At 31.3% G+C, this 26,140-nt stretch overlaps 2 protein-coding genes across 12 annotated transcripts in view; one reads left to right on the top strand and one right to left on the bottom strand.

Annotated features, from left to right (window-relative positions):
• The window catches only part of LOC145249613 (fatty-acid amide hydrolase 2-A-like), a 139,205-nt gene that overhangs the window by 5,381 nt on the left and 107,684 nt on the right, over positions 1-26,140 (bottom strand). The window lies entirely within an intron of this gene.
• LOC145249611 (uncharacterized) overlaps positions 1-26,140 on the top strand; it is a 205,653-nt gene that overhangs the window by 174,491 nt on the left and 5,022 nt on the right. For 6 of the 11 annotated variants that reach the window (XM_080111329.1, XM_080111326.1, XM_080111331.1 and 3 more), the window contains one exon: positions 16,129-16,523. In XM_080111329.1, coding sequence (XP_079967455.1) covers positions 16,129-16,523 — 395 coding nt within the window. The remainder of the gene's footprint in view (positions 1-16,128; positions 16,524-26,140) is intronic. The other 5 variants (XM_080111335.1, XM_080111333.1, XM_080111337.1 and 2 more) reach the window with 1 other exon arrangement.

Raw genomic sequence — 26,140 nt, 5'->3', positions numbered from 1 at the left:
ACTGATCTTTTATGGGGTTCTTATCCCACGTATGTCTTTTTCTATTTTAGATATTGAATATCAGTTCAATTTCTTTTTTACTTTTTTTGTTTTCAATTTTCTTAGTTTATTTTTGCTGGAGATGAGGCATTCTACTAGATATCAGACACTCATCTGTTATCTCAGACATTCCAACCGAGAGATCTTAATTCTATCCATCTCTTTAAGTGCAGTTGTCTGTATCTCTCTTGAATTTGGTTCACTAGATATTCGTCAGAAGTTTTATATCATGTCAATCCTTGTTAGGTCATTTTATGGCGAAGCTGCACATACGTTTTGTATACGAATAGTTTCACCATTGCACGTAGAAAACTCTGTCAGTCTGTCCTGTGTTTTAAAATACTGAAAATCGGTCTTCTACTTCTCGGTAAAGATCAATTATTCTCGTGTGTGTCATGAGTAACTTGCTCAAATCTGTGATAAATAGAAAGGTTTTAACCACCTCAGCAAAAACAATCTACTGTGACATGTGCTATGGTTTCCATCCTGCAAGATCTAAGAGTCTATAAATAATGAATTCTATTTGGCATATAGATGGGACCCAAACAGGTACTACTACTCTAAATGAAGCTGGGATTAATAGCAACAAAGTTAAAGTTTCTTTTTTTTGTATCTCACCAACGGACATAGTTTAAGAGCATACCCAGGAGCTAATCTGGGATTGAATTCACAACTAGGTAGAATTCATTAAAAAAAAAAAATCTCTTAATCAGTGCCTATATCCACTACGCTATGTGTCCTGTTATAATTGGTTTACTTTTTTCTATTTTTTCTTATTTTGAAATAGAAAAAAGCAAAAAAGAAAACCAATTATAAAAATCGTATGACTTCATTTTGCAATAAAACTTGTAGAGGCAAAAATTTTTTTAAAATTAATATTTACTTTTTTTCTTATAACAGATAACTTTTATTTTTATTTTCTCTTGAAATTATAATTTCATGTATATTTTTAAATTTTTTATTTATATTTTTGTATTTTACTGTTTATTCACCTTTTTTTATAAATTTTTATTTGAAAAATTAATTTTATTTCATGAATCATTTTGTTTTTATATTTCTCAATTTATGATTATTTTTCTGTCTCACTTTCTCTTGATTTGGTGATATTGATTTTTTTTGTTTTATTTTGTAATGTTGTTGTATGAAAGGTCTTAACTACCAACATTAATTATAGTATCTATGTGGGTATACCTTCTTGTTTTGCTTATATATTTTATTATTTATTAGTTATACTCAGATTTTTAATTTCATTTTTATTTTGCTTTTTCTACCTATGCTTTTTTTTTTCTTTTTTTCTTTTTTTTCATTTTTACCAATTTTTTATTTTTTATTTTTTATTTTTTGCAAGATTTTGAAAGTAAAATTATTACAGTATTGTTTGATTATTTAATATTGACTGAACCAAATTGTCATAAAACTATAATTAATTTTGTTAAGGTATGTTTTAATATTTTTTTTTTTTTTTTTTTTTTATTGAATGTAAATACCTACCAAAACTTTTAATCTTTTATTACATAAGAAAAATCAAAGTAATTCATTTTATTTTTTCTCCAACAATTAACAAATATATTCTGGTTGATGTTTACAAATTTATTTTTTTTTAAATTAAATTTTAAAAATGCCGTTTAGAATATTGTATTTGATTCTGGGCACCAGTAACTAATTGGAATGTAATATTAAAATTGGAATGAATAAATAAATCATTTTGCTGTTGACTTGTGTTCATTTTGAGTTTTATGAAAATAAAATGTAAAACTCATTGTTTCCAATGAACCACAAGTATCCACAAAAGAAAGTAAGGTGCTTGTGCAGAATAGTGGATTTTGAAACAAATACCCTTTAGGTTTAAGCATTATTACATACTTATGTGTCATGTAGAAATTAGTATAAATTTTTAAAAATTACAAAAAATGATCCAGTAGATTATTTTTACATAGGAATCACCACTTATCAAGGCCCACTCGAGGATAAGGGTTAAGAGTGTGCAGTAGTCAATTGGACAATATAGTAATCGTTAATAATGGAAATTCGGTAAATTTGTTAACTTAAGTTGAACGGATCATCAAGAACTTGTTTATGTTGGGCTTAAAGACAGATTGTAGTCAGCAGGAAAACGGAAGGCAGTTCCACAGGCATACACTTCTAAGAAAGAAACTCTGTTCATGGAATCTACATTTATGTTTAAGCACAGATAAAGAGTGGGGGGGGGGATTATTGATAGTGTTTTCAGCTAGACGAGTCTTTCCTGTGAAAGTTTAGCGAGGGGGGGGGGCATAGATTGAAGCTCAGTTGAACACTTGCCATGAAAATAATGATAAAGCAGAGACAAACTTGCAACATCTCTTCTGTGAGAAAGAGGTTGCAGGGAAGAGAAAAGGACCTCTCCTACAAGGCTACGAAGTCTATTTTGAATTCTATGAAGGCAGGACAAGTCCTTTCTAGCAGCTCCTGCCCAGATGTGGCAACAGTACTCCATCTTTGGACATAGCTGGCTCTTATATAGAGAATTACATCAGCAGGGAGATATCTACTGGATCGATAGAAGGATCCCACCATTATTCCAGCGGCCCTGGCAACAGATTTGATGTACGTGCTCCATTTCAGATCAGGAGTAAAGGTCAAGCCCAGAATCTTGTCAAAACATGATGCCCCCCCAAGACGAGAGCCATTCATTTCAATTGATGCCAGATGGGGATCAGAACGTTGATGATGTAAAGATAGAAGCTTGGTTTTTAGAAGTATTAAAAGTAATAAGCCACTCCTTTCCCCATTGTACCACGTGCTCAAGATCAGAGGAGAGAGAATTGGAGAGAACTTGGTCATTTATGGTCTTAGATGTGCTACCATAGATGGTAGTGTCATCAGCATAAATGTCTACAAATGATGTAAGGATGTGATTTGAAAGATCATTAATGTAGATCAGGAAAAGAGTTAGGCCCAGGATGGACCCCTGATGAGCTAGATCTAGTTTTTACTACAAAAAAAATCATCCATAATAACGGTCTGACATTTTGTATTTTTAAATGGCAAATTTTAAATGAAAGCAAGTTCGTTTAGTCAAAATGATCAATTGCCATTAGCTCCCTGTGTGATGTTGTTGAAGTCTGTCTAACAAAAGGGGGGGGGGGTAAATCATGTATATATTTACAAGTTTCTATTATCTAGTGGTGAGAGCTGGTGCTACCAGATCAGGCTGTCTGTTGGTTTCCTGAAACGAAATGTACCTACATCGATGTTCCTTTTTGTTTTTTCTATTCTCTTTTGTAAAACTTAATTATGTTCTGTAAAAAAAAAAACAGCCCCCCTCTTTTTTCTTCCCCTATTTCCCAACCGGCCTTGCAGAGAGTAAAAGTCCTTCAGTAGGGTCAACTGTATGCAACCCGTAATGCCTAAGGACGGGATCCTGGTCTGGTGGTTGAGCAGATCATGTTCAAGGTCCTATTAGGACATGAGGTGCAACACACCACTTTGTCCCTTACTTGGGATAAGACGGGCAGTTGGATAGGTCCGATCCAATCAATCATTTGGTCAGACAAACACAAGAAAATATGCTCACGTTCCTCACATTAGGCAATAAATTGATTTAGTAAGCAGTGGCTGGAGGGTCAATCAACTTGCTGAAGAATGGATAAAACACAGTTGGAAAACTAACATCTTTTCTAGAAATGAGGTCATTAGAAAAACCAAAGGAAACACAGGTGCTTGAGTCCATCAACAGGAAGAGTATAATTCTTCTGTATCCTTGTGTTGGGGCGAATGGATCCCCCCCCTCTACTTTCCAAATAGGGCTCCAAGGCGGGTGGCGAGAAGGAGAAATGAAAAATTCAAAATATTTAAATGGCAAATAAAAAGCCTCAAAAAAGGATATGGATGGATAAATAAATATAGAACCATACATACCAAACCCTCTCAGATGTTATAACTGTCAAAGGTACGGACACCATCGAGACTGGTGCACATGCTCTCCAGTATGCATGAGGTGTGGAGAAAACAAGACCCATACAGATTGTCAAAAAGAGCCAAAATGTATTAACTGCCAAAAAGGCCATAGTGCAAACTCAAAAGAATGTGGCAAATGGAAGAAAGAAAAAGAAATTATTAAAATATACAAAAAATATAACCTTCCAAGAAGCTTGTAATCTAGCCGAAAATATAAAATACTCAGAAATAACCAAAAAACTCATACAGCATACCACCGGACTAAAGAACCAAACAACAAAAGCAAACCTATTAAGCATCAAACCAGAAGACATCATGAAATTACTCAATGAAGTAAGGGAACTAATGGAAGAATTCAAAAAAACTATAAAACAAATCCATAATGAAAATAAAGATTACAAAACAGAACAAAACTCCCAAAACTCAACTCAAAAGACCCACAAAACCCCAAAGTGCTACAACACCCACAGAAACAACCCCTCTCAAAAAAAAAAAAAAAAGGACACCAAGAAGTGCCCATGAATAAAAAGGAAATAAATCACCAACCAACAAAGAAGCTAAAGCCAAAATAAACAGACCACGTTTATCTTCCAGACCAAGAGACTCGATCCAAAACAGATTTGAGGAAATGAATACGGAAGATCAAAAATACATAAAATCTAATCATAACCCAAAAAATGGAATTGCCGGGGCCTAAAACCTAACATAAATGACTTATTACTTCTTATAACAAACCATCAACCAGCCATCATATGTCTGCAAGAAACCTTTTTAAAAGTTGAAGATAAAATAAATATAAAAAACTACAAACAATACAACCACATCCACAATACCCAACAGAGAGCCTCTGGAGGAGTATCTATACTTATCTCTATATAAATAAAATGAACTCATTTTTTCCCCTCCGACTTTGACGTTTATAGGACTGCACCTGTATACATTTGGTGCAGCCGTATCATACACAAACTGAATCACGACATCTGCCGTATGTTATAGGGTTATTACATATCAAGGATCTCGCTGATCACAGTTTCCTATATTCTGTCTGGTGAGAGTCCACTGTAAAAATCGGTTACATTTAATGGAAGTAGTAAAGTAAACTCTCTCTAACAAATTCATCCTACCACCGTCACTCACTTACACCGTACCAGAACATTCACAGGAGACATTTAAAACCGATCACCGGTAAGAATTTATCTAAAAACTGGACTGGACTTACACTGAAACGAACCACGCTTACTTTGCCATTGTTTAGCATAAAACATAAACACAATTTATAAAGCATTTATTATAATAAAATTAGATTCAAACAGAACACAATCCGTTACCTGGAATTGAATTCACAATTACATTACTTCGATTTCGTTATAACCCGCGTGGTTAAAGTTTAATGAAAACCTGAATTGACATTTACGTGAAACGCACCAAACTTACTTACTTACACAAACACAACTTCCGTTTCGCTCTTTCCTTACGTGCTTTTTTGCTTTCTTTCTTTCTTTCTTACCTTTCGTTGTCTTTTTGCTTTATGGGTGATAGTGGTGGGGGTACTTCCCTATCTTTATCTTTCCTTTCGGTCTTTCCTTCTTTCTTTCTTTTCTCTCCATTTTCTGCTCTTTCCATTGTTAAAACGAAACGAAACAACCGGATATTCCAGGTTTTACTTACACTCTATCACTCTACGACTATTACTTGTGTATCCAACTCTATTTGTGCCAGTAAAAAAAAGTAGCATTTATTGTTTTTGGTAATAATTATTAATTGCTTATTTGTTTTGTTTTTCACCCTTTTTTTAGACTAACCATTCTTTAATCTCATTATAAAATCGATTTTTCCAACTACATTTTAGGTGGGGGGGGGGGGGCCATTACAACCTCCGAAGGGGGTTTGTATTACTGTACACATAGATTCGAAAAAGGTGTAAAAAAAAAAAAAAAATACATAACAAATAAATGTTCTCAAAGCCCAGATCAGTTACTTTTCTGCCAAACTGGATATCTTTTTCGTGTTTTTATTCAATGTAACAATAGTCGGCTCGAAAACCATACAGTGTTTACCGATGTATTCGAAAATTCAGGAAGGCGTCTCAGTCACACCCTCTTTAACACCGTAAGTATAGAAAAAGGTGTTATAAATAAAAAAAATATACAAAATACTATTAAAAACACGCCGAATATATTTAACAGTATTTCATTAAGTTTTTTATTTATAACATCTTTTCCCAATTCAATGTAACATGTTTATTCAGCTCGAAAACCATACAGTGTTTACCGATGTATTGGAACATTCAAGATGGCGTCTGATTCTCTCTTTAACACGTAAGTGTGGGAAAAGATGTTATAAATTTTGTATAGTTTTTTATTTATAACACCTTCTTCCATACTTACGGTGTTAATGAGGGTGTGAGACGGAGACGCCATCTTGAAATTTCGAATACATCGGTAAACACTGTATGGTTTTCGAGCTGAATAAATATGTTACATTGAATAAAAACACGAAAAATATATCTATCCAGTTTGGCAGAAAAGTAACTTATCTTGGCTTTGATAACATTTATTTGTTATATATTTGTTTGGTTTTTTTTTTTTCACAACTTTTTCGAATCTATGTGTACAGTAATACAAACACCCATTTTGTGTTTTATATAGATAAAGTACAATTGTTTAATGTTACTGTTTTGATTATATTCGTTGGGGGGGGGGACAATTAAATAATTAAGAAAGATTAAAATGAAGCGAAATTTAAGTTTCCGTTACATTTTTACAACAACCGTAAAACAGTGCATACTCAGCAAGTTTTATCGTATTTTATTTATTTTTTTGCATAATTAATGATGGAAGTATTTTTCTGTTTATTTTCTTAACATCTATTAAAAAAAAACCATAATTTGTACATTCTCTGGAAAAAAAGAATCAAACTTTTCTCTACTTTCACATGTGTTCCATTTTAACAAACTGAGCCACAGCAACGCGTGGCCGGGTATAGCTAGTTAGAAATAATATCCCACAAAGCAAAATAGATCTAAAAACTAATATTCAAGCCATTGCTGCAACAGCCACACCACACAGAACTATAAATATCTGCACTATCTACATCCCACCCCAGGATCCAATAAACGAAGTAGAGCTGAACAAAATAATAAATCAGTTACCCAAACCCTTCTTACTGTTAGGTGATTTTAATAGTCACAACGATATATATGGGTATCTGCATACTTGGATAAGAAAGGGAAAAATTTTGAAAAAATTATAAATGACAATAACTTCATCCTGCTTCAGACACCTACTTAGCATTAGATTTATCTTTGTGTGGCCCTACTATCCTCATGGACTATAACTGGAAGGTTCTAGAAGATTCATGGGGTAGCGACCATTTTCCAGTGATTTTAACAAATCTAAAAGAAACAAAAATCTATCTCAATGGAAAATAAAAAAAACAAATTGGGAGAAATATAACAAAAAATGCTAGCAAAAACTCTCAGCGAAGGAAAACCCAAATAAATCCATAGAATACCTCTCTAAAACTTTACTAGCCATTGCATATGAATGTATTCCTAAAAGTAGCAGATCTAACAAACAACAAAGACCCTGGTTTAACAATGAATGCCAAAACGCAATTCGCCAACGTAAAGCTGCCTTACAAAAATTCAACTCCCAACCAACAAAATACAATTTAAACCTTTTTAAGCAAAAAAGAGCAATGGCTTGTAAAGTTATTAGAGAAGCAAAAAGAATATCATGGAAAGACTATATAAATAAAATAAACTCGAATACAAACTGCAAACAAGTGTGGAACATGGTAAGGAAAATTTCGGGCAAGAACTCACCCTCCCCTTTAAATCATCTCCTACAGAACAAGAGACAAAAAATTTTGCAAATCTTCTCACTGAAACCCTTCAAAACAATTTCTCCAGCAAAAATTAGTCAATCCTTCCAAAAGATAAAACAAGATACAGAAAAAAGATAAACAAATTAAATTTCAACTCAAATAACAAAGAAGAATACAACTATCCTTTTACTAAAAATGAACGTTTAAAAGCCATAAACAAAGCACATAATACAGCTACTAGTGCGGATGAGGTACATTGAGTTTCTGAAACAACTTCCTCCCAAATCAATAACACATCTTTTAAACACGCTCAACAAAATATGGTTCAAGGGAAAACTACCCAATAGCTGGAAACATGCTATCGTGATCCCCATCCCTAAACCAGAGAACGAAAATTCAGATCCACAAAATTTCAGACCAATTGCATTGACAAGTTGTCTCTGCAAAACATTCGAAAGAATGATAAATAAATGACTGAATTGGTATCTGGAAACGAACAACTCAATTGCCAACCTACAAAGTGGTTTTAAAAACAAAAGAGGAACAATGGACAACATAGTCCAATTGGAGACCTTTATCAAAGAAGCATTCATTATAAAAAAACATGCAATAGCTATTTTTTTTATTTAGAAAAGGCATGATACAACATGGCGACAGAGTATAATAAAAGACCTTTACAACCTCGGATTAAAGGGTAGACTACTCATCATGATAAAAGATTTTCTATCTGATAAAAATTTTAAAGTAAGAATCGGAGAAACCTTATCAAACACAAAAATACAGGAAGAAAGAGTCTCACAAGGATGTATTTTATCAGTCATGCTTTTCAATAAAAAAAATCAATATTGTAAATTGTCTAAACAATGAGATAAATGGCTCATGTGGATGATCTTGCAATCCAAAAATATTCATACTTCAGAACTACAAATGTGCATAAACAAACTAACACAATGGACGACAGAAAATGTCTTTAATTTTCAACAACCAAAACTAAATGTGTCCATTTCTGTAATCATAGAAAAATGCAAAATGACCCTACTCTCAACCTAAAAGGAACAAAAATCGAAATAGCTGACAAACATAAATTTTTGGGACTTATTTTTGACAAAAAATCTCCTTCATCCCTCACTTAAAATATTTAAAACAAAAATGTTTCAAGACTGTACAACTATTAAGAGTTATAGCAAATACTGAGTGGGGATCAGACTGTTCATCACTCATAACATTATATAGAACCCTGATAAGAACCAAACTAGATTATGGAAGCTTCATATGTGGTTTAACCAGAAAAAGTTACCTTAAAACTCTAGATTCTATCCATCACACAGGATTAAGACTTGCCCTGGGTGCATTCAAAACCTCTTCGATAGAAAGCTTATATGCTGAAGCTTATGAACCTCCACTAAAATTGAGACGTGAAAAATTAGGCTTACAATATTATCTAAAACTAAAATCAAACCCCAAAAATTCTGCCTATCAATGCACTTTCAATCTCAACTACACACATCTATTAAAAATAAAAAGAAAATGCAATTAAACCCTTTGGTCTCTACATAGAAGAAACAATAAAACCACTTATAGACCAAACCAGCATCCACATGGAAAATCTCCCAGAACTCCCACCTTGGCTGTTGAATCAACCTAAAGTCATACTAGACCTGACAATATATCCTAAGTCCAATACTCACCCCGCAGACTATAGAGAAAAACTAAATAACATTCTGGATACTTACCCAAATTGGACACACGTTTACACAGATGGTTCCAAAGTTCAAAACAAAGTGGGATATGCCGCTATTTCAGAAAACACTATTTAGCAGAAAAGGTTACCAAATAACTCCTATCTATAGTGCAGAAATTACAGCCATAAACCTGGCTCTAGATATTATCACCAACCAAAACTCCAAAAAATTTATAATATTTGTAGATTCATTATCAGTATTAGAAGCAATAAACAATAAAAAATTAAACAATCTCTTACTCATCAAACTGTTACAAAAGATCCATTCTATCATCCAATACAAAACTTTCTTTTGTTGGATTCCCAATCACTACGGTTTCTGCGGAAATGAAAAAGCTGACATGGCAGCCAAAATTCCTTAAAAGCGACATAAAGTTCCCATATACGGACTACAAACCTTCAATAAACATTTTTATCACAAAAAATGGCAAGAAAATTGGAACAATTGCCAAAGCAATAAACTCTTGCAAATTACCCCTATACTTAAAAAAAACCTAGATACCAGAAAATCACGTAAAGTAGTCGTCTTATTCGAATAGGACACACATACATAATTCACTCCCACATACTGTGAAGAACCTCCCAAATGTATACCATGTCACGAACCTTATACAGGGAAACACATTTTACTTGACTGCTATGATCTCACACAAATTCGTCAACACTACTACAAGGCTACAAGCTTAAAAGAAGTCTTTGATAAAGAAAACCATAAAACCATTCTAAATTTCTTAAAACAAGCAAATCTTTACCATAAAATATAAAAACCATCAAATAGCAAACTATACCAAAACATTGGCCGAATATACCCAGCGAAAATCGATTCTGAAAGTATCAAAAATTTAAATCTTGTATACAGCATTAAATGACCCAAAGAAGGTTGATATGCTGGTTAAACAAACAAACAATCTAGTGGTGAGAGTATGCAAATGTATATGTGTGATCATCTATCTACTGTTTGTTGCGTGTGTATGTACGTTTAAATAGCATTCATGATAGAACAATAATATACATAAAAACTTTTACAGCACAAAGAACGAATAACACTTATTTGAGGTTTCAACATCTGGCCAATCGAAAAACATATCTGGTCTATCTTGGGTCTTGTTATGATGGAAAACTGCAATGAAAATTTTCCTCAAGAACGACAGAGCCTCAGGTTTTTATTTTTGGCAACTTTTTATTCCAGAGTATTTTTTGTTTTTCCTACCTTTTGGAAAGTTGCAACACTGGTCCTAGATTCCTATATTTAATAAGCGTTGGACCCCTTGCTCTCCCAAGTGCTTTGAGCCTTACGACTGGTCAGCTCCACAATTCTGTCTCCTTTAAGCTCTAAACACTTATTAATTTCCACATGTCTTAAAAAGACCATCTCCCACTCTAAATTACATCATTAATATACGTCACTAGATAATCACCTGATGTTTTTACATATTATTTCTAAGTTGTCAACTAAATTGTTATAACATTTTTAAGTTCCATTCCTGAATTAATGTAAATAAGTATTCTAAATATTTTTTTTTATTATTCTACATATTTTAGCTGATAAAACTTTTTGGCTTCAATAATCATCATAATCTGTTCCTTGTTAATATCTAACACCTGAATTTTGAGACGTCTTCCACATATTAAAACATCTATAAATCGATAAATTATTTGTAAATATTTTCCTACTGGATCATTTTTTGTAGTTTTTCGAATTTTTACTAATTTAGGCATAATAGTATGTAATATTTTCACCTGAATTGTGTTTATTTCAGCATCCACTATTCTGCACAATTACTAAAAGTAAACATATTTACAGTAGAACCCCAGGATACAGTGGCCCTAGAATTTTTTTTTTTTTTTTTCCAGATTACAAATATATTTTTCCGGCCCCTGGTTACAGTATTTGCCTGCATTACGGTGTTATTTATGTTATTTGATTATTATACATGTGCATTATATACTGCAATGTATTTTGTTACTAATTTTTAATATGTACTGTATAAAATTTTGATTAGGCCCTGCCATACAGCGATTTCACCTTACGATCCCAATCCCAGAACGGATTAATGCTGTATCTCTGGGTTCTACTGTACTTTTAGGATGCACACAAATGGTTTATTGATCATTTATGTGATTGACATAGGTTTTACAATGATTTTGTTTTTTTACAACAGAAATTGATGTTTTCTTTTTAATCCAGAAATGATTCTTAATTGTTTGAACATTTTTTTTTTTTTAATCCATTAATGGTAAATGAGTGAGATAGTAATATAATCCATCTAAAACCTGCAAGTAATTTTGAAAGCTTTAAAGTTTTAAAAAAATTACTTTTAAATTTCAAGGAGTTGTGGTATACAAAACAACTTAGCCATGTTAATTAATTATTAATAGTTTAAAAATCATTGGCATGTGTTTACTTTGGGACTCTTTGAAATAGTCATTTTGAAACCTTTAAATTAATAGAGAAAATCATTTCTAGCTTTCATTAAATTTTAAAGACAAAAAGTCAAATATTATGATTCATTTGTACCCTTAAACCAAAGGAAAATATTGATGTTGACATGTATGTATGTGCATAAAAAAAAAGATGTTCTGTGTTATTGGAAATGTGGTGAACAAAAGAAAGTTTTCGATTTCCTTTCCACTTATTTGCCGAGATATTTATCCATATTTGGCAATTGCGATGATTAGCATCAGGGACAGATTGAAAAAAAAACAAACAAAAAAACATGTGTATAGGCAATAGTTTATTTTTTAAAATCTGTTTAGCATTACACATGAAATCTGAAAAAAATTGAAATGAGTAAATGTCCTAGTATAATCAAAGGATTTCCAAAATGGCGGAACAACAGAACTATCTTTGTCTCTTGCATTTATTTATTAATGTGCTTTTTCTTTTTTCCTATTACTATGAAATACTAAATTTTAACGTTCATCATGTCAATCTTTAAAAAAAAAAAAAAAAAAAAAACAATTATTACCACCTATACATAATTTCTAATCTTCTTTTCGAAAAATCTGTTCTTAACATCAATCACCATGATCACCCTATATTTTTATCAGTTTTTATTTCTGTTGAATTATTTTAAATTTTGTTTACTTTTTAAACTTTTCTCCGTAATTTTTTTTATAAATTTGTTTGTTCTTTGGTACAACAGGGGCACATACAAAATTCCTTTGATTTAGAGGAGCATAGATGAACTGTATTTTTTTCTTTAAGCCTGAAATTACTTTCTAATACACAGATTAGACTTCAAAATCATGTTCAAATTTCCAGAGTATACACAATAAACTAATGGCAGCCATTTCTCTATTCACCCCCACCCCTTCTATTATTAATGAATTAAAGAGTTTGACTTGTTGAATATATCATGAAACTTCAAATTAATTTTTAGCTTTTAAACTGATAAATAGAAAGTAATTTCTGACTTGAATTAAAGTTTAATGACAAAGGTTAAGTATTATTTCATTTGTGCTCTTTCAAGGTAAAATTTGGGCACAAGTGCATTCTAGCTAACCGGAAATGTTTTTTAGAAGAGTTATGGTAAGGAAAAGAGACAATCCAAAACTGAATGATTTTTACTTTTAAGACTTATGAAGGAAATTTAAATTTATAGAAGGCGATACAATGCAGAGGTGTAACAGAGGGACACAAACTGAAGGAAATTAAGATATAATGATAGAATAAGCTATGCAGATTCACCTTTAATTAATACTATATATATATATATATATATATAATATTTGATATGTATTGTCCTTACTTGCCTCGGTCTGGTCATGTAGAGGATCAATATTGTAATATTTTGAGAAATATCCTTTCATCAGACATGTGTTTTACTTATCATTATGACAAATGTAAAATGAGCAAATTCCACAGAAATTCAAAATTAATTTAAGACTTCTGTTTTATTTTATTAAACAATTTTATCTTAAAAAAAATCAATTTATTTGAAAAAATAAATTTATTGGAAAAAAAGACTGCAAACATTTCAAAATATTCCATTTTAACTTTTGTATTTTACATCCAAATAATTGTTTTCTGAAAGAAAGTTATATAAAAAAATCCATTCCATAAACTCAGTGTGATATTTTATTTGTACATTTTAAAAATTATTTATATTAAAATAGAATTTTACATTTTATTAGTAAATTTAAAATAATTTGTATTATTGTTGCTCATATAGTCAATTTAATAATTTTTTAAAATGAATTCAGTTCAATATTTCTGTAAGTAATGTTTTCTGTTATTACTGCATTTTTACTGAACTTGTTTTTAATTATGATAAAATTTTGATTTGAAAAATCATTAAATTTTGAATTCTCTTTTCTCTACCATAACTTTTCTGAAAATGACCCCCCTCCCCCCCAAAAAAAATACTTCCAGTTAGTTAAAGTGCACTTGTGCCAAAATTTGTTCCTTTTTAAATTTTTATATATATATATCCTTTTTAAATTTATATATAAAAATTTAAATGTGAAAAACTTGAAATGTGGAATTCTTTTGCGTTCAATTTTATTTTATACTTTATGGAGAAAAAATGTGTTTGATCAACTTCAAATTGTTTTATTAAAAAAAAAGTTCAACCATTTCGATCAGAACGACTAAATGTATATTTTCTGTTAACTAATCAAATCTAATGTTCCCATAACTCAAATAATTAGTGGCACCAATTTCCGTTTTAAATATTCCTTAATTTTATTTTCATAGAATCTGTTGATTTTATTTTATTTTTTTTAATTTTCCATTTTTCACTTTATCCTTTTGGGAAATTCTGTTTATTTCTGTTAAATTTTGGGCAAATGTTTTTTTCATTTTTATATTTTAAGAGAAAATGACAATAAAAGAAGTAATTAGGCATTCATGTAGCATGGTTACAGAGCAAAAATTAAAAACAAACAAAATATACTTTACCAAAATTAAGATAATTTTCTATTGACCTGTTTCTGAATTTTTGATATGAGGATTGAATTGTTCAAACTACTATTCTCATTTTGAGTGTTATTCGCACAATCTGTGGCATAACGTATATAGTACTAAGTAAAATTCAATTGTAAATTAACCTCTTATAAAGGTTGAAGATTCAATACTGTGTGGGCGATACGAAGAATACAATTGAAAATCACTTAAGACTTCTGCCTGTTCATAGCTGAGAGAACAAGAACATGTTACCCTCATAGATTAAATAAAGGGTTCTGTTTGGACAGAAAGATTACATAGACAAGATACATATGAAGGTTAGAGGTTACATCATTCGAAACGGGCAAATAACACTCAACATGAGAACAGAAGTCAGAATAATCCAAATTCTACTGACCTGTATAATTTTAAATGTAGAAACTGATTTAGAGATTAATTATCTCTGAATTTGTTAACACTACTTAGCCGAACATGAGTAATTAAGAAAAATAAAATCATCCACTGTCTTTGATTGACCAGTCTCTAGCTAAGTGAGAGTAACAAATCCTATTTTTAAATAATAAAGTTTGCAGTTTCAAAACTTTAAAACTATATAGATCGATAAAAAATAAAATTTTAAAGCATTTTGTAACAGCTATTTGTTGTATATTCTGCTCCCCGCCCAGTTACAGCTCTGTTAACCATACTACAAAATATGAAAATTAATATACATAATGCCATTTAAGAAATTTAATATTTAACCAGAAACAATGAATATGATTACAATTATATCTTTCTGGCAGTCTTTAAAGGCGGAATTGATTTTGTAGTCATAGTATATTGATAAAATAATGTTCTACGTGTATGTTTGACTTGAATATAAGCATTTTATTTCATCCTTGTCTTACATTCTCACTCCTAATTTCTACATCTACACTATTTGTCTATCCTGCCATTCTCTCTTTAGCAACCCCTCTCCCCTTGTCACAACTCCATATTGTTAGTTTATGAAAAAAGTTTTTAAAAATCTCTTGGTAAAATCATTTTTGATGTTATTTTACATTTTAAAAGGAAAAATAAGACATTTTCGTAAAAACAAACCAAAACAATTATGCTTTTGAATTTAGAAGAAAAAAAAGAAGGAAAATAAATATTTAAAATTTTTAATTCCAAGATATCAAGATTAACAGTGTAAACAGTTGAACTATTGAAAAAAAAAAAACAAAAAAAAAAAACAACAACAATTGGAATGAGTGGTTTGTGGAAAAATTGGAATTAAAGGTATTTTATAAAATTATAAGAATAAGTGAGAAAATAAATACTAGCTAATTACAGTAAAAACTTAGTTTCTGACTTAAAGGTTCACATATTGTCTAATTTAGTTTCAAATTAGTCAGAAAACTCTTTGGAAAGGTTTTTAAATTGTTTATGTATGTATATACAGATAAAAATGGGGAATTAAATTCAGCAAATTCAAAAATTTGTATTTCTATCTCTTATATTAATCTTTGATTGGGATTGTCTTATAAATATTGATACTAATAATTTATATATTTTACAGTATTATACAAGTTGTAATCTGGAAGTATTTCAAAATTTTAGTTAATGTATGTATAAATTTTTATTAAAACATTAATGGCTTTTCTTTCTTTTTTTTTCCCTCTTCATCAAAAACTTGAAAATTGTCATACAGCTGGTTTCGGAGCAATTGACGACAAAGCCAACAAACCCATAAATCCCGATTCTGCAAAGGTGAGAGATCCTCTCTTCAATAATAACTTTTTGAATAATGGTTTCATTGAGGGTAACAGTAATAATAATAATAATAATGCACCACAAGAGGCTGGCGATGATGACATATTATACCAAGCCAACTTTCCTTTGAAACCTATTCATGAAAAACAACCTTTACACCTCTCTGACAATCATGATGCAGAGCCAGAACAAATTGCTGAACAATTTTCATGGCTCCGGAGAAGTCACGATGGCCAACGTGGGGTTGGGATACAAGAAGACCCCAAAGAGTTTGTTCCGAACTTTCAAGGTTTTAAATCCTCTGATGACTACAATGTGGTTGGCAACTCCCAGGTAATTATATGCTTGGGTGCATGACCTTGGCATCAACAGACTGGCATCATCACTGCTTCAAGGTGCATGGCACGCAACGCAAGGCATTTGTTTGTTCCTTTCTCTTTTTGTATATGCGTGGGGTGGGGCTAAAAATCTATATTATTTACTAGGGATATATAATTATTTAAAGCTTTCAAGGGAGAGCACTCTGTAAGAGAAAATGACAAAAACTAATTAAAGCAATATTGTAACTCTTCAGAAGGAAACCCGAAAATTGTGTCCAAAACCTGTGGAAATAAAATAGTAACTCACATTATGAGAACACTTGTATACGTAGGTTTAATTATGAGTATATAATTTGCTTTTCCTTTTCACAAATTACAGATATATAACTTTGTATTTGGGCTGTGTAATTGTTAACTAAACTCTCTGTCAAGAAATGGATTATTTTAGAAATGGATAAAGACATGGTTACTGGAATCTAACTTTCTATTTATTTGTACATGCTCTGGAGTTTAAAAAAAAATCTGAGCTTAAATCCTGAAAGTATATTCATAATAAATATTTACATATAAAATTTTGGTTATAGTCATCTAACGTATTTCCTAACTTCTGGTGTGGCTGCTACCGGAAGTGATGACAAGGCAAATCAGTTCCTTCACTTTTATTGTTCTTCAGTATTTCTATCGTGAAGCGATTTATTGAAATAAAATATAAGAAAAAGACATTATTGAAAAATATGCAATAAAAATTAACAAAATTATACAGATAAAAATAATACAATTCGTTTTTACTTGCCTTTTTAATAACAAAATTAAAAAATAAGTTTTTATTTTATTAGAAATATGTTTATGAAATTATAAAATAGTTTTTTTTTTTTTTTAATTTTCAAAATAAGTTTTTCATTGAATTCATGTAATAAATATGTTCATGAAAGTATAAAAATAAAATTAAAATCAAAATAAAATTTCAAACATCATAAAAACAAAACGTATCTGATACATATTCCCAAAATAGTTTTAAAAGATTTAAAAAAGTGTTTTCAGTAATTATTTTTAAATAAAAAACAAGCTAATTCCAATAATTCTTAATTAAAATAAGACCAAAAAATTTTGAATCATTATTAAATAATAAAAAAAAAAAAGAGCGATCGGAAAAACATAATAAAAAAAAGAGTACATGCACAGAGGAGATATAGGCATGAGAGAAAAAAAGCGAAGGAACTGATTTGCTTTGTCACTGCTTCCGGTAGCAGACACCCCAGAAGTTAGGAAGTATGTTAGCTGACTATAACCAAAATTTCAGAATAAATAACTTGCTATTTGTTTTTAAAAAACTTAACCTTTTGGCTAAGGTCAAAATTTACTATCTCTTCTGATATTACATTTCATCTGTTCTATCAGCAAATGATAAATCTTTCTAGACTGAGGCAATTTTAACTTTTGTCTCGATCCAGGGTGCTTCGTTATAAGGAGCTGGATTTTCTCTCATTATTAAAAACGGATCTTGTGCCTAACTCTGTTGTGAGGAGGCCAGTAAATAGGAACTTATGTGGTAATAATAATATTTGTGTGTAGCTTAACTACCATAAGTATATTTTTATACTACTACGGCTATTAAGTTCTTTTCAAATATTGAAGTAAATACTGAAAAAAATATATATACACATTATATTATTTTATCATAAGTGTATAAACTATATATTTGTTAAAGCAGCTTCCTATTATTAATGTGGGTGTACCAGTGATGGCTGTGATTATGATTACAATATTAAGTTGGTAGTGCTCAATAACGATGAGGGATAGAGCAAGTATGGATATTAAGACTTAATACTTGCAAGCACAACAAAACACAGAAATATGTTTACTTGTATATAAAATGCATTTTGTCTGTGTTAGTGCGTTCCCTATGGACGATTGATCTAATTTGTATTAAATTTCACATAAATGTACTTTGTATCTGGGAGTGTTCTTAAATAGGTTTTGTATCGGAATGCCTCAAATAAGTATAGTTTTTAAAAAAATATGATTAAAGAAAGAACAATCCAATTTTCACCAGTCTTAAACAGCCTAGCATCACGAGTTCATTTTAAGTTTTATCACCGCACAAACAGAAGGGTCTGGCATATAAAATCAACTGTAGGTTCTTTAATAAGACAGGGTGAATGTTTCTGCTTAATGCACAATTGAACCATGATATTAGGTTGGTGCAAAAATATCTTTTTTTATCATATATGTCAGACATTTTTGCACTAACCTAGCACTTCACTTTTTCATTTTAAACTTTAATTCAAGAAATCTACAGTAAATTCTCTACGGTTCAATGCAGACTACAATGTATTGTGAACTAAATCACTGCAGGGAAGTATGTGCACTTTCCCCCTGGTGCACCACGGTGGATCCCTGACTAGAGCAGGCAATCAATCAATTTAATTGAAAAGTGGGTGATTTCACTGATTTTGATGACAATAAAAATACTGGAAGTTTGGGACATTTGTTTATCCTCATTTAATCCTGGGCAACATTGGATCTTCCTGCTAGTAGAGAGAGAAATAAACTATATCAATTAAAATATAAAAAATAAACTCCAGACATGCTCACATATAAGCTATCCCTGCCCCATAACTAACACTATTATTTCGTCTGTTTATCTCTGTATAGCTACTTTGAAAAAGGCAAAAAAACCATTTTGAAAAAAAAAACAAAAAAAAACACATGCACATATATCACACAGCTGTAAAACATGATAGCCACTGTAGCCAAGCACAATCACGTACATTTAACATAACAGGTCACAACACAAGATGCTTTTTCTTAACCTAACCTTAAAAGTTTGAACTTTTTACAGCTAAAATCTTTATTGCAATGCTATGGAGTAAGTCCTACATATGGCGCAATGAAACTCTGCTGTAATAAGAAAAATGCATGTAATCTTGTAATCAAATTAAACTGGACGCTTGTCAGCATTCGACTGCCATTATAATCTCCCATTCATTCAGTCCAGTCCGCCAAACTAGACTTAACTCCCATGCTTTATAATTCATTCCATTTAGCAGTTACCAATTGGGTACATATGCAAATTAATGGCATACGCTCACCAATGAGCAACCAACAAAATTGTCTTTTCTTTTCTACGTTTTCTGTTGGCATTTTACAAGCTAAGCAAACACGAGGTTGCGAAAATGATGATTTCTATTATAAATCTAGATAATATTATGGTGTCCAAGTTTTGACACATAATCTCATTAGAGCCAACTGATATTCTACACAGAATTAAATTTAATGCTTGTTTACATCGTTGATTTTTTTTTTTTTTTCAACCAACGCATTTCAAGTGAAAACATACTTACGTGCCATAGCAAAATTAGTATAACTTCCCAAAATTATGAAAATGCTTCGGTTGAAAAATAATTATGAGTAAAAAATAAAATTTATGAAATCATTGAGTTTTTTGTTTTAATGTGGAACAGTCATGCGACCAATTCAGTATAGGAAACAAAGGAGATAACTCTTGACTGAAATAAATATTAATATAAATAGCTCTATTTATTATTGAGCATTATTATGTTAACCCAGTGAAATTTCTGTGGATTTTTATCCTATGAATACATTCTTGATCTGAACTACTACATGTACATATATGTAAACCATAGATCATCTGCAGACAGCTGTCTAATTGTCATTGTAACTCATTAATGTGGTTTAGACAGCCAGCATATCAATGTTGAAAGTTGAAACCATAATTACGTGTATTGTAATCTGACATCTCTTCCCTGTGCCAATTTACTAATGGCTTTTAAATAGGAGAAATAATAATGCTTTAAAGCATATTCTGTGTTAGTGATTAAATAATTTGGAAAAGTCTAGTAAAGGGCTTATACCTGTAGAAGATATAGATCATTAACAGACAGCTGTTTCATCATCATTACAACTGATCCATCAGCATTGAAATCGTAATCAAGTCTTGTAGTCCAACATCTTTCTCCTGAGAATTTCTCAAAAATGTTTTTTCAGAGGTTATTCTAAAACTGAGCCGAATTTAATTGGTAGAATTTTACCATATATAATAATTCAATAGCTTTTATATCAATATATTTTGTCTTATTTGAAAATTTTACTGTAGTTTTATGCAGTACCCATTTATTATAACCCAAATAACAACGGAATACTACCTAGGCTTACTTGTAGTGGCTATCACCCTAGTTGGATTGAGCCGACTTCCTCCTAAGCACAGGCTACATCTCGGACCATCACTGTCCAGTTTCAATTTTCCTAAGCCAGGTAGCAGGAAATGACTAATCACTCTGATTATCATGCCGGAGACCATAAACTTGTGGGCTCAATAGTACTGCAAGGTCGTCCTTAATAGTTGTCACCCAGGTCTTCAGCTACCCATGACATGTTTATGCCATCCAGGCATAGAGGGCGGAGAGAGAATTTTGCAAATGAGCTCTCATTCTGGTTGACGAGCTGCATGTTCAAACCACTGGAAATGTTCAAGAAGGATGGATGGTAAGGGGCGTAACTTTAGTCTTTATCGGAGAGCAAAACTCGGAACATGATCTCTACGGTGGCAGTGCAGAATGCTGTGAAGACAATTTGTACGAATCCACTACTCTCAAAGGCTATGTCTCACATTCATATCCAAGCATATTTCCCATCGAGATCACAGAAACCAGTTGAGACAGAAGAAAGCAGATGATGCAACTCCTGTTTGCTGTCCAATCTCATCTACTGCCTGCCCAGTCGGTATGATAGCAGAGCCAAGATAGACAAAGAAATCCACATTATCTAAGTAAATTCTACCCAGCATGAGCAGCTACCAGGTACTCTGGTCAATAAGTGAGGACATGACTTTTATTTTGAAGGCATTTATGTGCATCCCTACCTAGGCAATCCCATATTTATTACTTTACTATATACAACATAATCGTTTTATTCCTAAATAAATGAATGTCCTCATTGCATATATTGATGATGCATTGAAATATATTCTGCAGAATGGATGTTGCATGAAACTGCAGTAAGTTAAATTTATTATTATAAAACTTTGAAAAGTTAAGCCTTTACATATTTGCAATGTCTTCTGTTTTGGTTCAAATCTTTCAGAATCATGTCTGAATAATGAGTTTTAAGAAATTGATTTTTATGCCAGATATAATAAAGTAATAAAAACTAGACCAGGATTGATTCTAAGAGAAGATATTTAGTAAACAGCCTCTTGACAAAATTCTAGCACCTTTAATTTCTGCCACCCTTGCCTTGCCATAAACACTTTCCAAAATAGTAATTTTTTTTTTTTTTTTACTTGGGAGTTCACTGCTTATTAAGACTGAGAGACCAATTCTAGTATTCTAGTATTCGGATTAATGAGTGTTAGGGCATTGGGCAACACCATAAAGATCAATAACAGTAGCACTTGGATAGGGTTTAATTATATAAGAGGATGGCTCAATATGAACTTGTTTACATTAGACTTGAAAAGGACCATGTTGTAGCAATCCCATGGAATTTTCGCTTAATTTTAGGCACATATAGAGAATAAAGGAAGTTGTAGCTCAATGAGTATTTAGCGTAGTAGTTTTGATGAGGTTGTATAGACTAGATCCTGTCGCTGTAAGCAAAACACACACACAGATATATACTAGCAGGTTGTCCTGCATTACCCAGTTGTAAAATATGCTTAAATATGATATTTATATAAATTCAGATTTCATATTTATTATTGTAGAGCCAATTCGCTATTGATTATTATATTGTACCTAATATATAGTTGTAATTTCCAAAAAATAAAAAAATTGACTTGAGTGCCATCAGCTAGAATCAGAACCAAAACATGTAGCTATCCAACATTATTAGTTACTATCTGAGCTAAGTCAATATGTATATCAAAAGATTAAAAATAACATTGTTAAACATATAAATGTATATTTGATTATGTGTAGAAAGTACACATTTAGTTGCCTTTTTAAATTTTGACTCCTTTAGCAGCTATTTTTACTGGTTAAAAACTAAATCAAATTTGTTGTTATAGACCAAAAATTGACAGTTTGGTATAGATGGTTTTGCACGCAGACAAATAAGGTCACTTATATATATAGTTGACTCCAGCTCATTAGTGTTAGATCTATAAAGAATCTTAATTATTCAGAGTTGTCATTTTTTTTTTTTTTTTTTCTTAAACCTTTGATAAATTAAAATTTACTTGTAAATATTTTTTTTTACTTTCCTCCATACGAGGGCAGTTAGACATGAGGTCAGTTTTTAATGTGAGGGAAAACTAGTTCCCTAAAAAAAGGGGACTCTTTAGCAAAAATAAGATGTATCAGTCATGAAGACCAAAACGTAACGTGCAGCATCAGAACAGATACTACACTGTGATCTTGAAAGAAAAAAGGCAACCTTTTTGATATCTTGTGTTTAAAACGAATACAACTCTTTGTGACCCTTAAGAACAATCATGCCCCTTGCTAATCTGCACTTTCTCACATTGCATTGCAAACAGAATGTCGAAGATTGTCGTAATTAACATTCAGTTATTTGAGCCTAATATTCAACTCACTGCTAGCAAATATATAAATTCTGTGTTATGAACTTAATGTTATTGTTTAAACCATCATTCAGATACAAAAGATTTTGGATATGTGTCTGGAATCTTTTGCTATTTTTATTTGTGCTACCATTTTAAAGTTACAACTATTTGTCAAATGTACATATGGTCAGCTATGTTCAGGCTCAGCCCAGGTGATTCTGCTTGAATTAATACTAATATACATTTTTTTTTAGTGCTTGTCCAACCCTGTTCGCTCCCTGAAAAAAATTTATATAATGTACATACCTGTGACAAAAAGAAAATATACACCAAAAATAACGTAGATTGATCAAGTAGTTTTATTTTTAAATAAAAAAAAAATCAAATTTTATAGTTAAATGATCTTACAATGTCATCTTGAAAATATTCTGAAGGAACAAGCTAGATAACTACAAATCGAAATTTTTGAAAACCATTCTTAACATGAGGAGGATGGAGACAGAGGAAAATCTCAAATTTGCTTAACAATGGATTTCTTTATAAAAATAAACTATTGGATCAATTTGTGATTGTTGGTATATATTTCTTTCCATCACGAGTATGTACATACAGATTTTACCAAAAAAATTTTTTTTTTTTTTTTTTTTTTTTTTTTTTTTTTTTTCATAGAAGTGAACTCTGGACAAGCACCCATATTTTTCGTGTTTTAATTAGAATTAAGGCATTGGATTTAAATATTAAAAGGACATTTTAATCACATTTTACTAAATACAAATTGGAAGTGAACTAGTAATTCTATTAATTTTATTAACAAATTAAAATTACTTTTTTATTTCTATAATACTAAAACTCTTATAAAATTGCTTGTACTTTGAATGTATAAAATCGTGTGAGGAAGAGTAATTGAGACAAGGAATAGATGGAGGCGGATTAGTAGCAGAAGCATAAAAAGAGAACAAGAAGGAAGTGAATAAATGATGTCAGTTGCTCAACAAATGGCTGTTTAGCTGGTCAGTCGCCATGGCCACAAGAGTTTTGATAGGATGATATAAATTTAAATATAGTTTTATTCAGCAGCAACATTTGAAACATTAAAAGTGTTTATTTTTTTTTACTATAACTGATGTTATGAAATTTTTTCTGCTTTCTCTGGAGTTAAAATCAAATAGTGACTTTATGCTCTCTCAGTATTTACTTTTGGTTATTGCTCTACATCTAATTTCAAATTATATTAAGTAATGGAAGAATCAGTGTGCACGTGATCGTCAATATGTATGTGCTTGGTAAAATCCTAAACTGTTGAACTAGTCATTTAAGAATTATTAAATGTTTTTTAAGTGAAAGAAGTGAGTAATATGGGCACAATATTATTTTATTTACTAGCAGGGGTACCCGGCATTGCCCAGGTGTGTATAGGTGGTGTAGTAAGGAACCGGGGTGGAGTGGGGGGTAATCAAAACAACAGTAGGCAGCCTGGGTGGAGAGACATGTTTAAAAAAATAAATAAATAAATAAAAAGTGGTACTAGGCAGGCAAAGGAGGAAAAGAAGGTAGGAAAAAAAAAAATTTCTTAGCTAATGTGTACATCACGAAACTGGAAGTCGTGAGCATTGGAATTAAGGGTAGTCAATTGAAAGGAGACAATGACTTGCGGTAATGTCGACAAAAAACGACCCCTCCTTGTGAAAAACAGCCGAGTTGAGGTTGAAGGGATTAATGTTTTTGGTCAATTATTTGATATTTGTCATCCGAAAGACCGAGCTTAAAAATGATACCGATTTTATTACGTTCCAACGCATCTGTCGAAAGTTTTTGTGGAACACACACATATTTTACTTTTTATATATTAGATTTATTTTTTGTAAACTTTATCATTTAGAGGGATGTCAACAAAATCATACCATACAATCCAAAGGAAGAAAAGCAAGAAAACATTAAACTTTTAAACTAATGCTATATCTATTGTTTATTTTCATCCTAGGATGGTGATTCTAGTAGTTGTTTTATATAATTAACAGTTCTGATGAGCAAAAATAAAAAATTTCTTCAAAAATTATTTTCATTAATCTTTCACTTTATCGTTTTTCATAATTTGTGGTTATGTTACTAATTTCGGCATGACAATTAAGTAGATACCATTCGTTTTAATTGAAATTCAATATTTTGATTTTTGCTCTAATATCGAAGAAACACCAAAGTTTCTAAGGGATATTGGACTCACAAGATGCTCTTAAGCCACACATATAGCCTTGTCAGGGGAGATGTTAACGTTAGTTTTTTGGCACGGTGGGGGGGGGGTGTTATCATCCTCTTATATACATCACCTGATACTTTCAAATGGTCACACATTAGTCAGTGTTGATATATCGTACATAATAGTATACATTTCTGTCTGTCACTAATCATGTAGATGAATAGATATTTAAAATGTATGGTTATTTTTATTAAAACAGTTTTATTTAGACTTCTATTTTTTCAGTTTAGTGAAAGTTTTGTCAAATATTGTCAGCATTATACCAATGAAAAGTCCCTTCTGATTAATACTTATATACTTACATAAATTCCAGTTTAATTTCAAAACTCCACATAAAAAAGAGTTAGTTGCTAAATGCTGGAGCTTCCATGAATTCAAGCCCAGGGAAACAAAGTATTTGAAATATGGCAGATGTGTGGTATTTGCTTGATTACGTGTCTCTGCATGATTTCAACGGATTTCCGACTAATGATGCAAATTCTAATTATATTTGGTTCCGTAACTATTTATAATTTTTATGGCTGGAGAGTGACTAATAACGGTCTTGCTAAGTGATGCCAAATCACCCTCAATCCTGAAAATTTTAGATGTGCTTTGTCTAACGCAAATCGATGCTGACTTTAAAAGCACAGGTCACATTCACAAGAAGGCTTCTTGGTGTTAGTGTTGTGGAGGGAATATGTGGCTGCTGAATTTTTTCTGCATGGTGGTCTACATGACCACAGCTCGCTTCTTTGGTTGCCAGTCTGTGATCCATTGCTGCATTGTGTCTGATTGCAGGAAAGATTTATTTGTTTTGATGTGTTTTCAAAATTAGACAAACTGTTGGCGCTAAAGTCATGGGATCATT

This window comes from Euprymna scolopes, chromosome 28, assembly GCF_053919585.1.
Source record: "Euprymna scolopes isolate OS-2025 chromosome 28, ASM5391958v1, whole genome shotgun sequence".
NCBI classification, from domain to species: Eukaryota; Metazoa; Mollusca; class Cephalopoda; order Sepiida; family Sepiolidae; genus Euprymna; species Euprymna scolopes.
The sequence above is the reverse complement of the archived record's forward strand: the minus strand, read 5'-3'. Positions and strand labels throughout refer to the sequence as shown.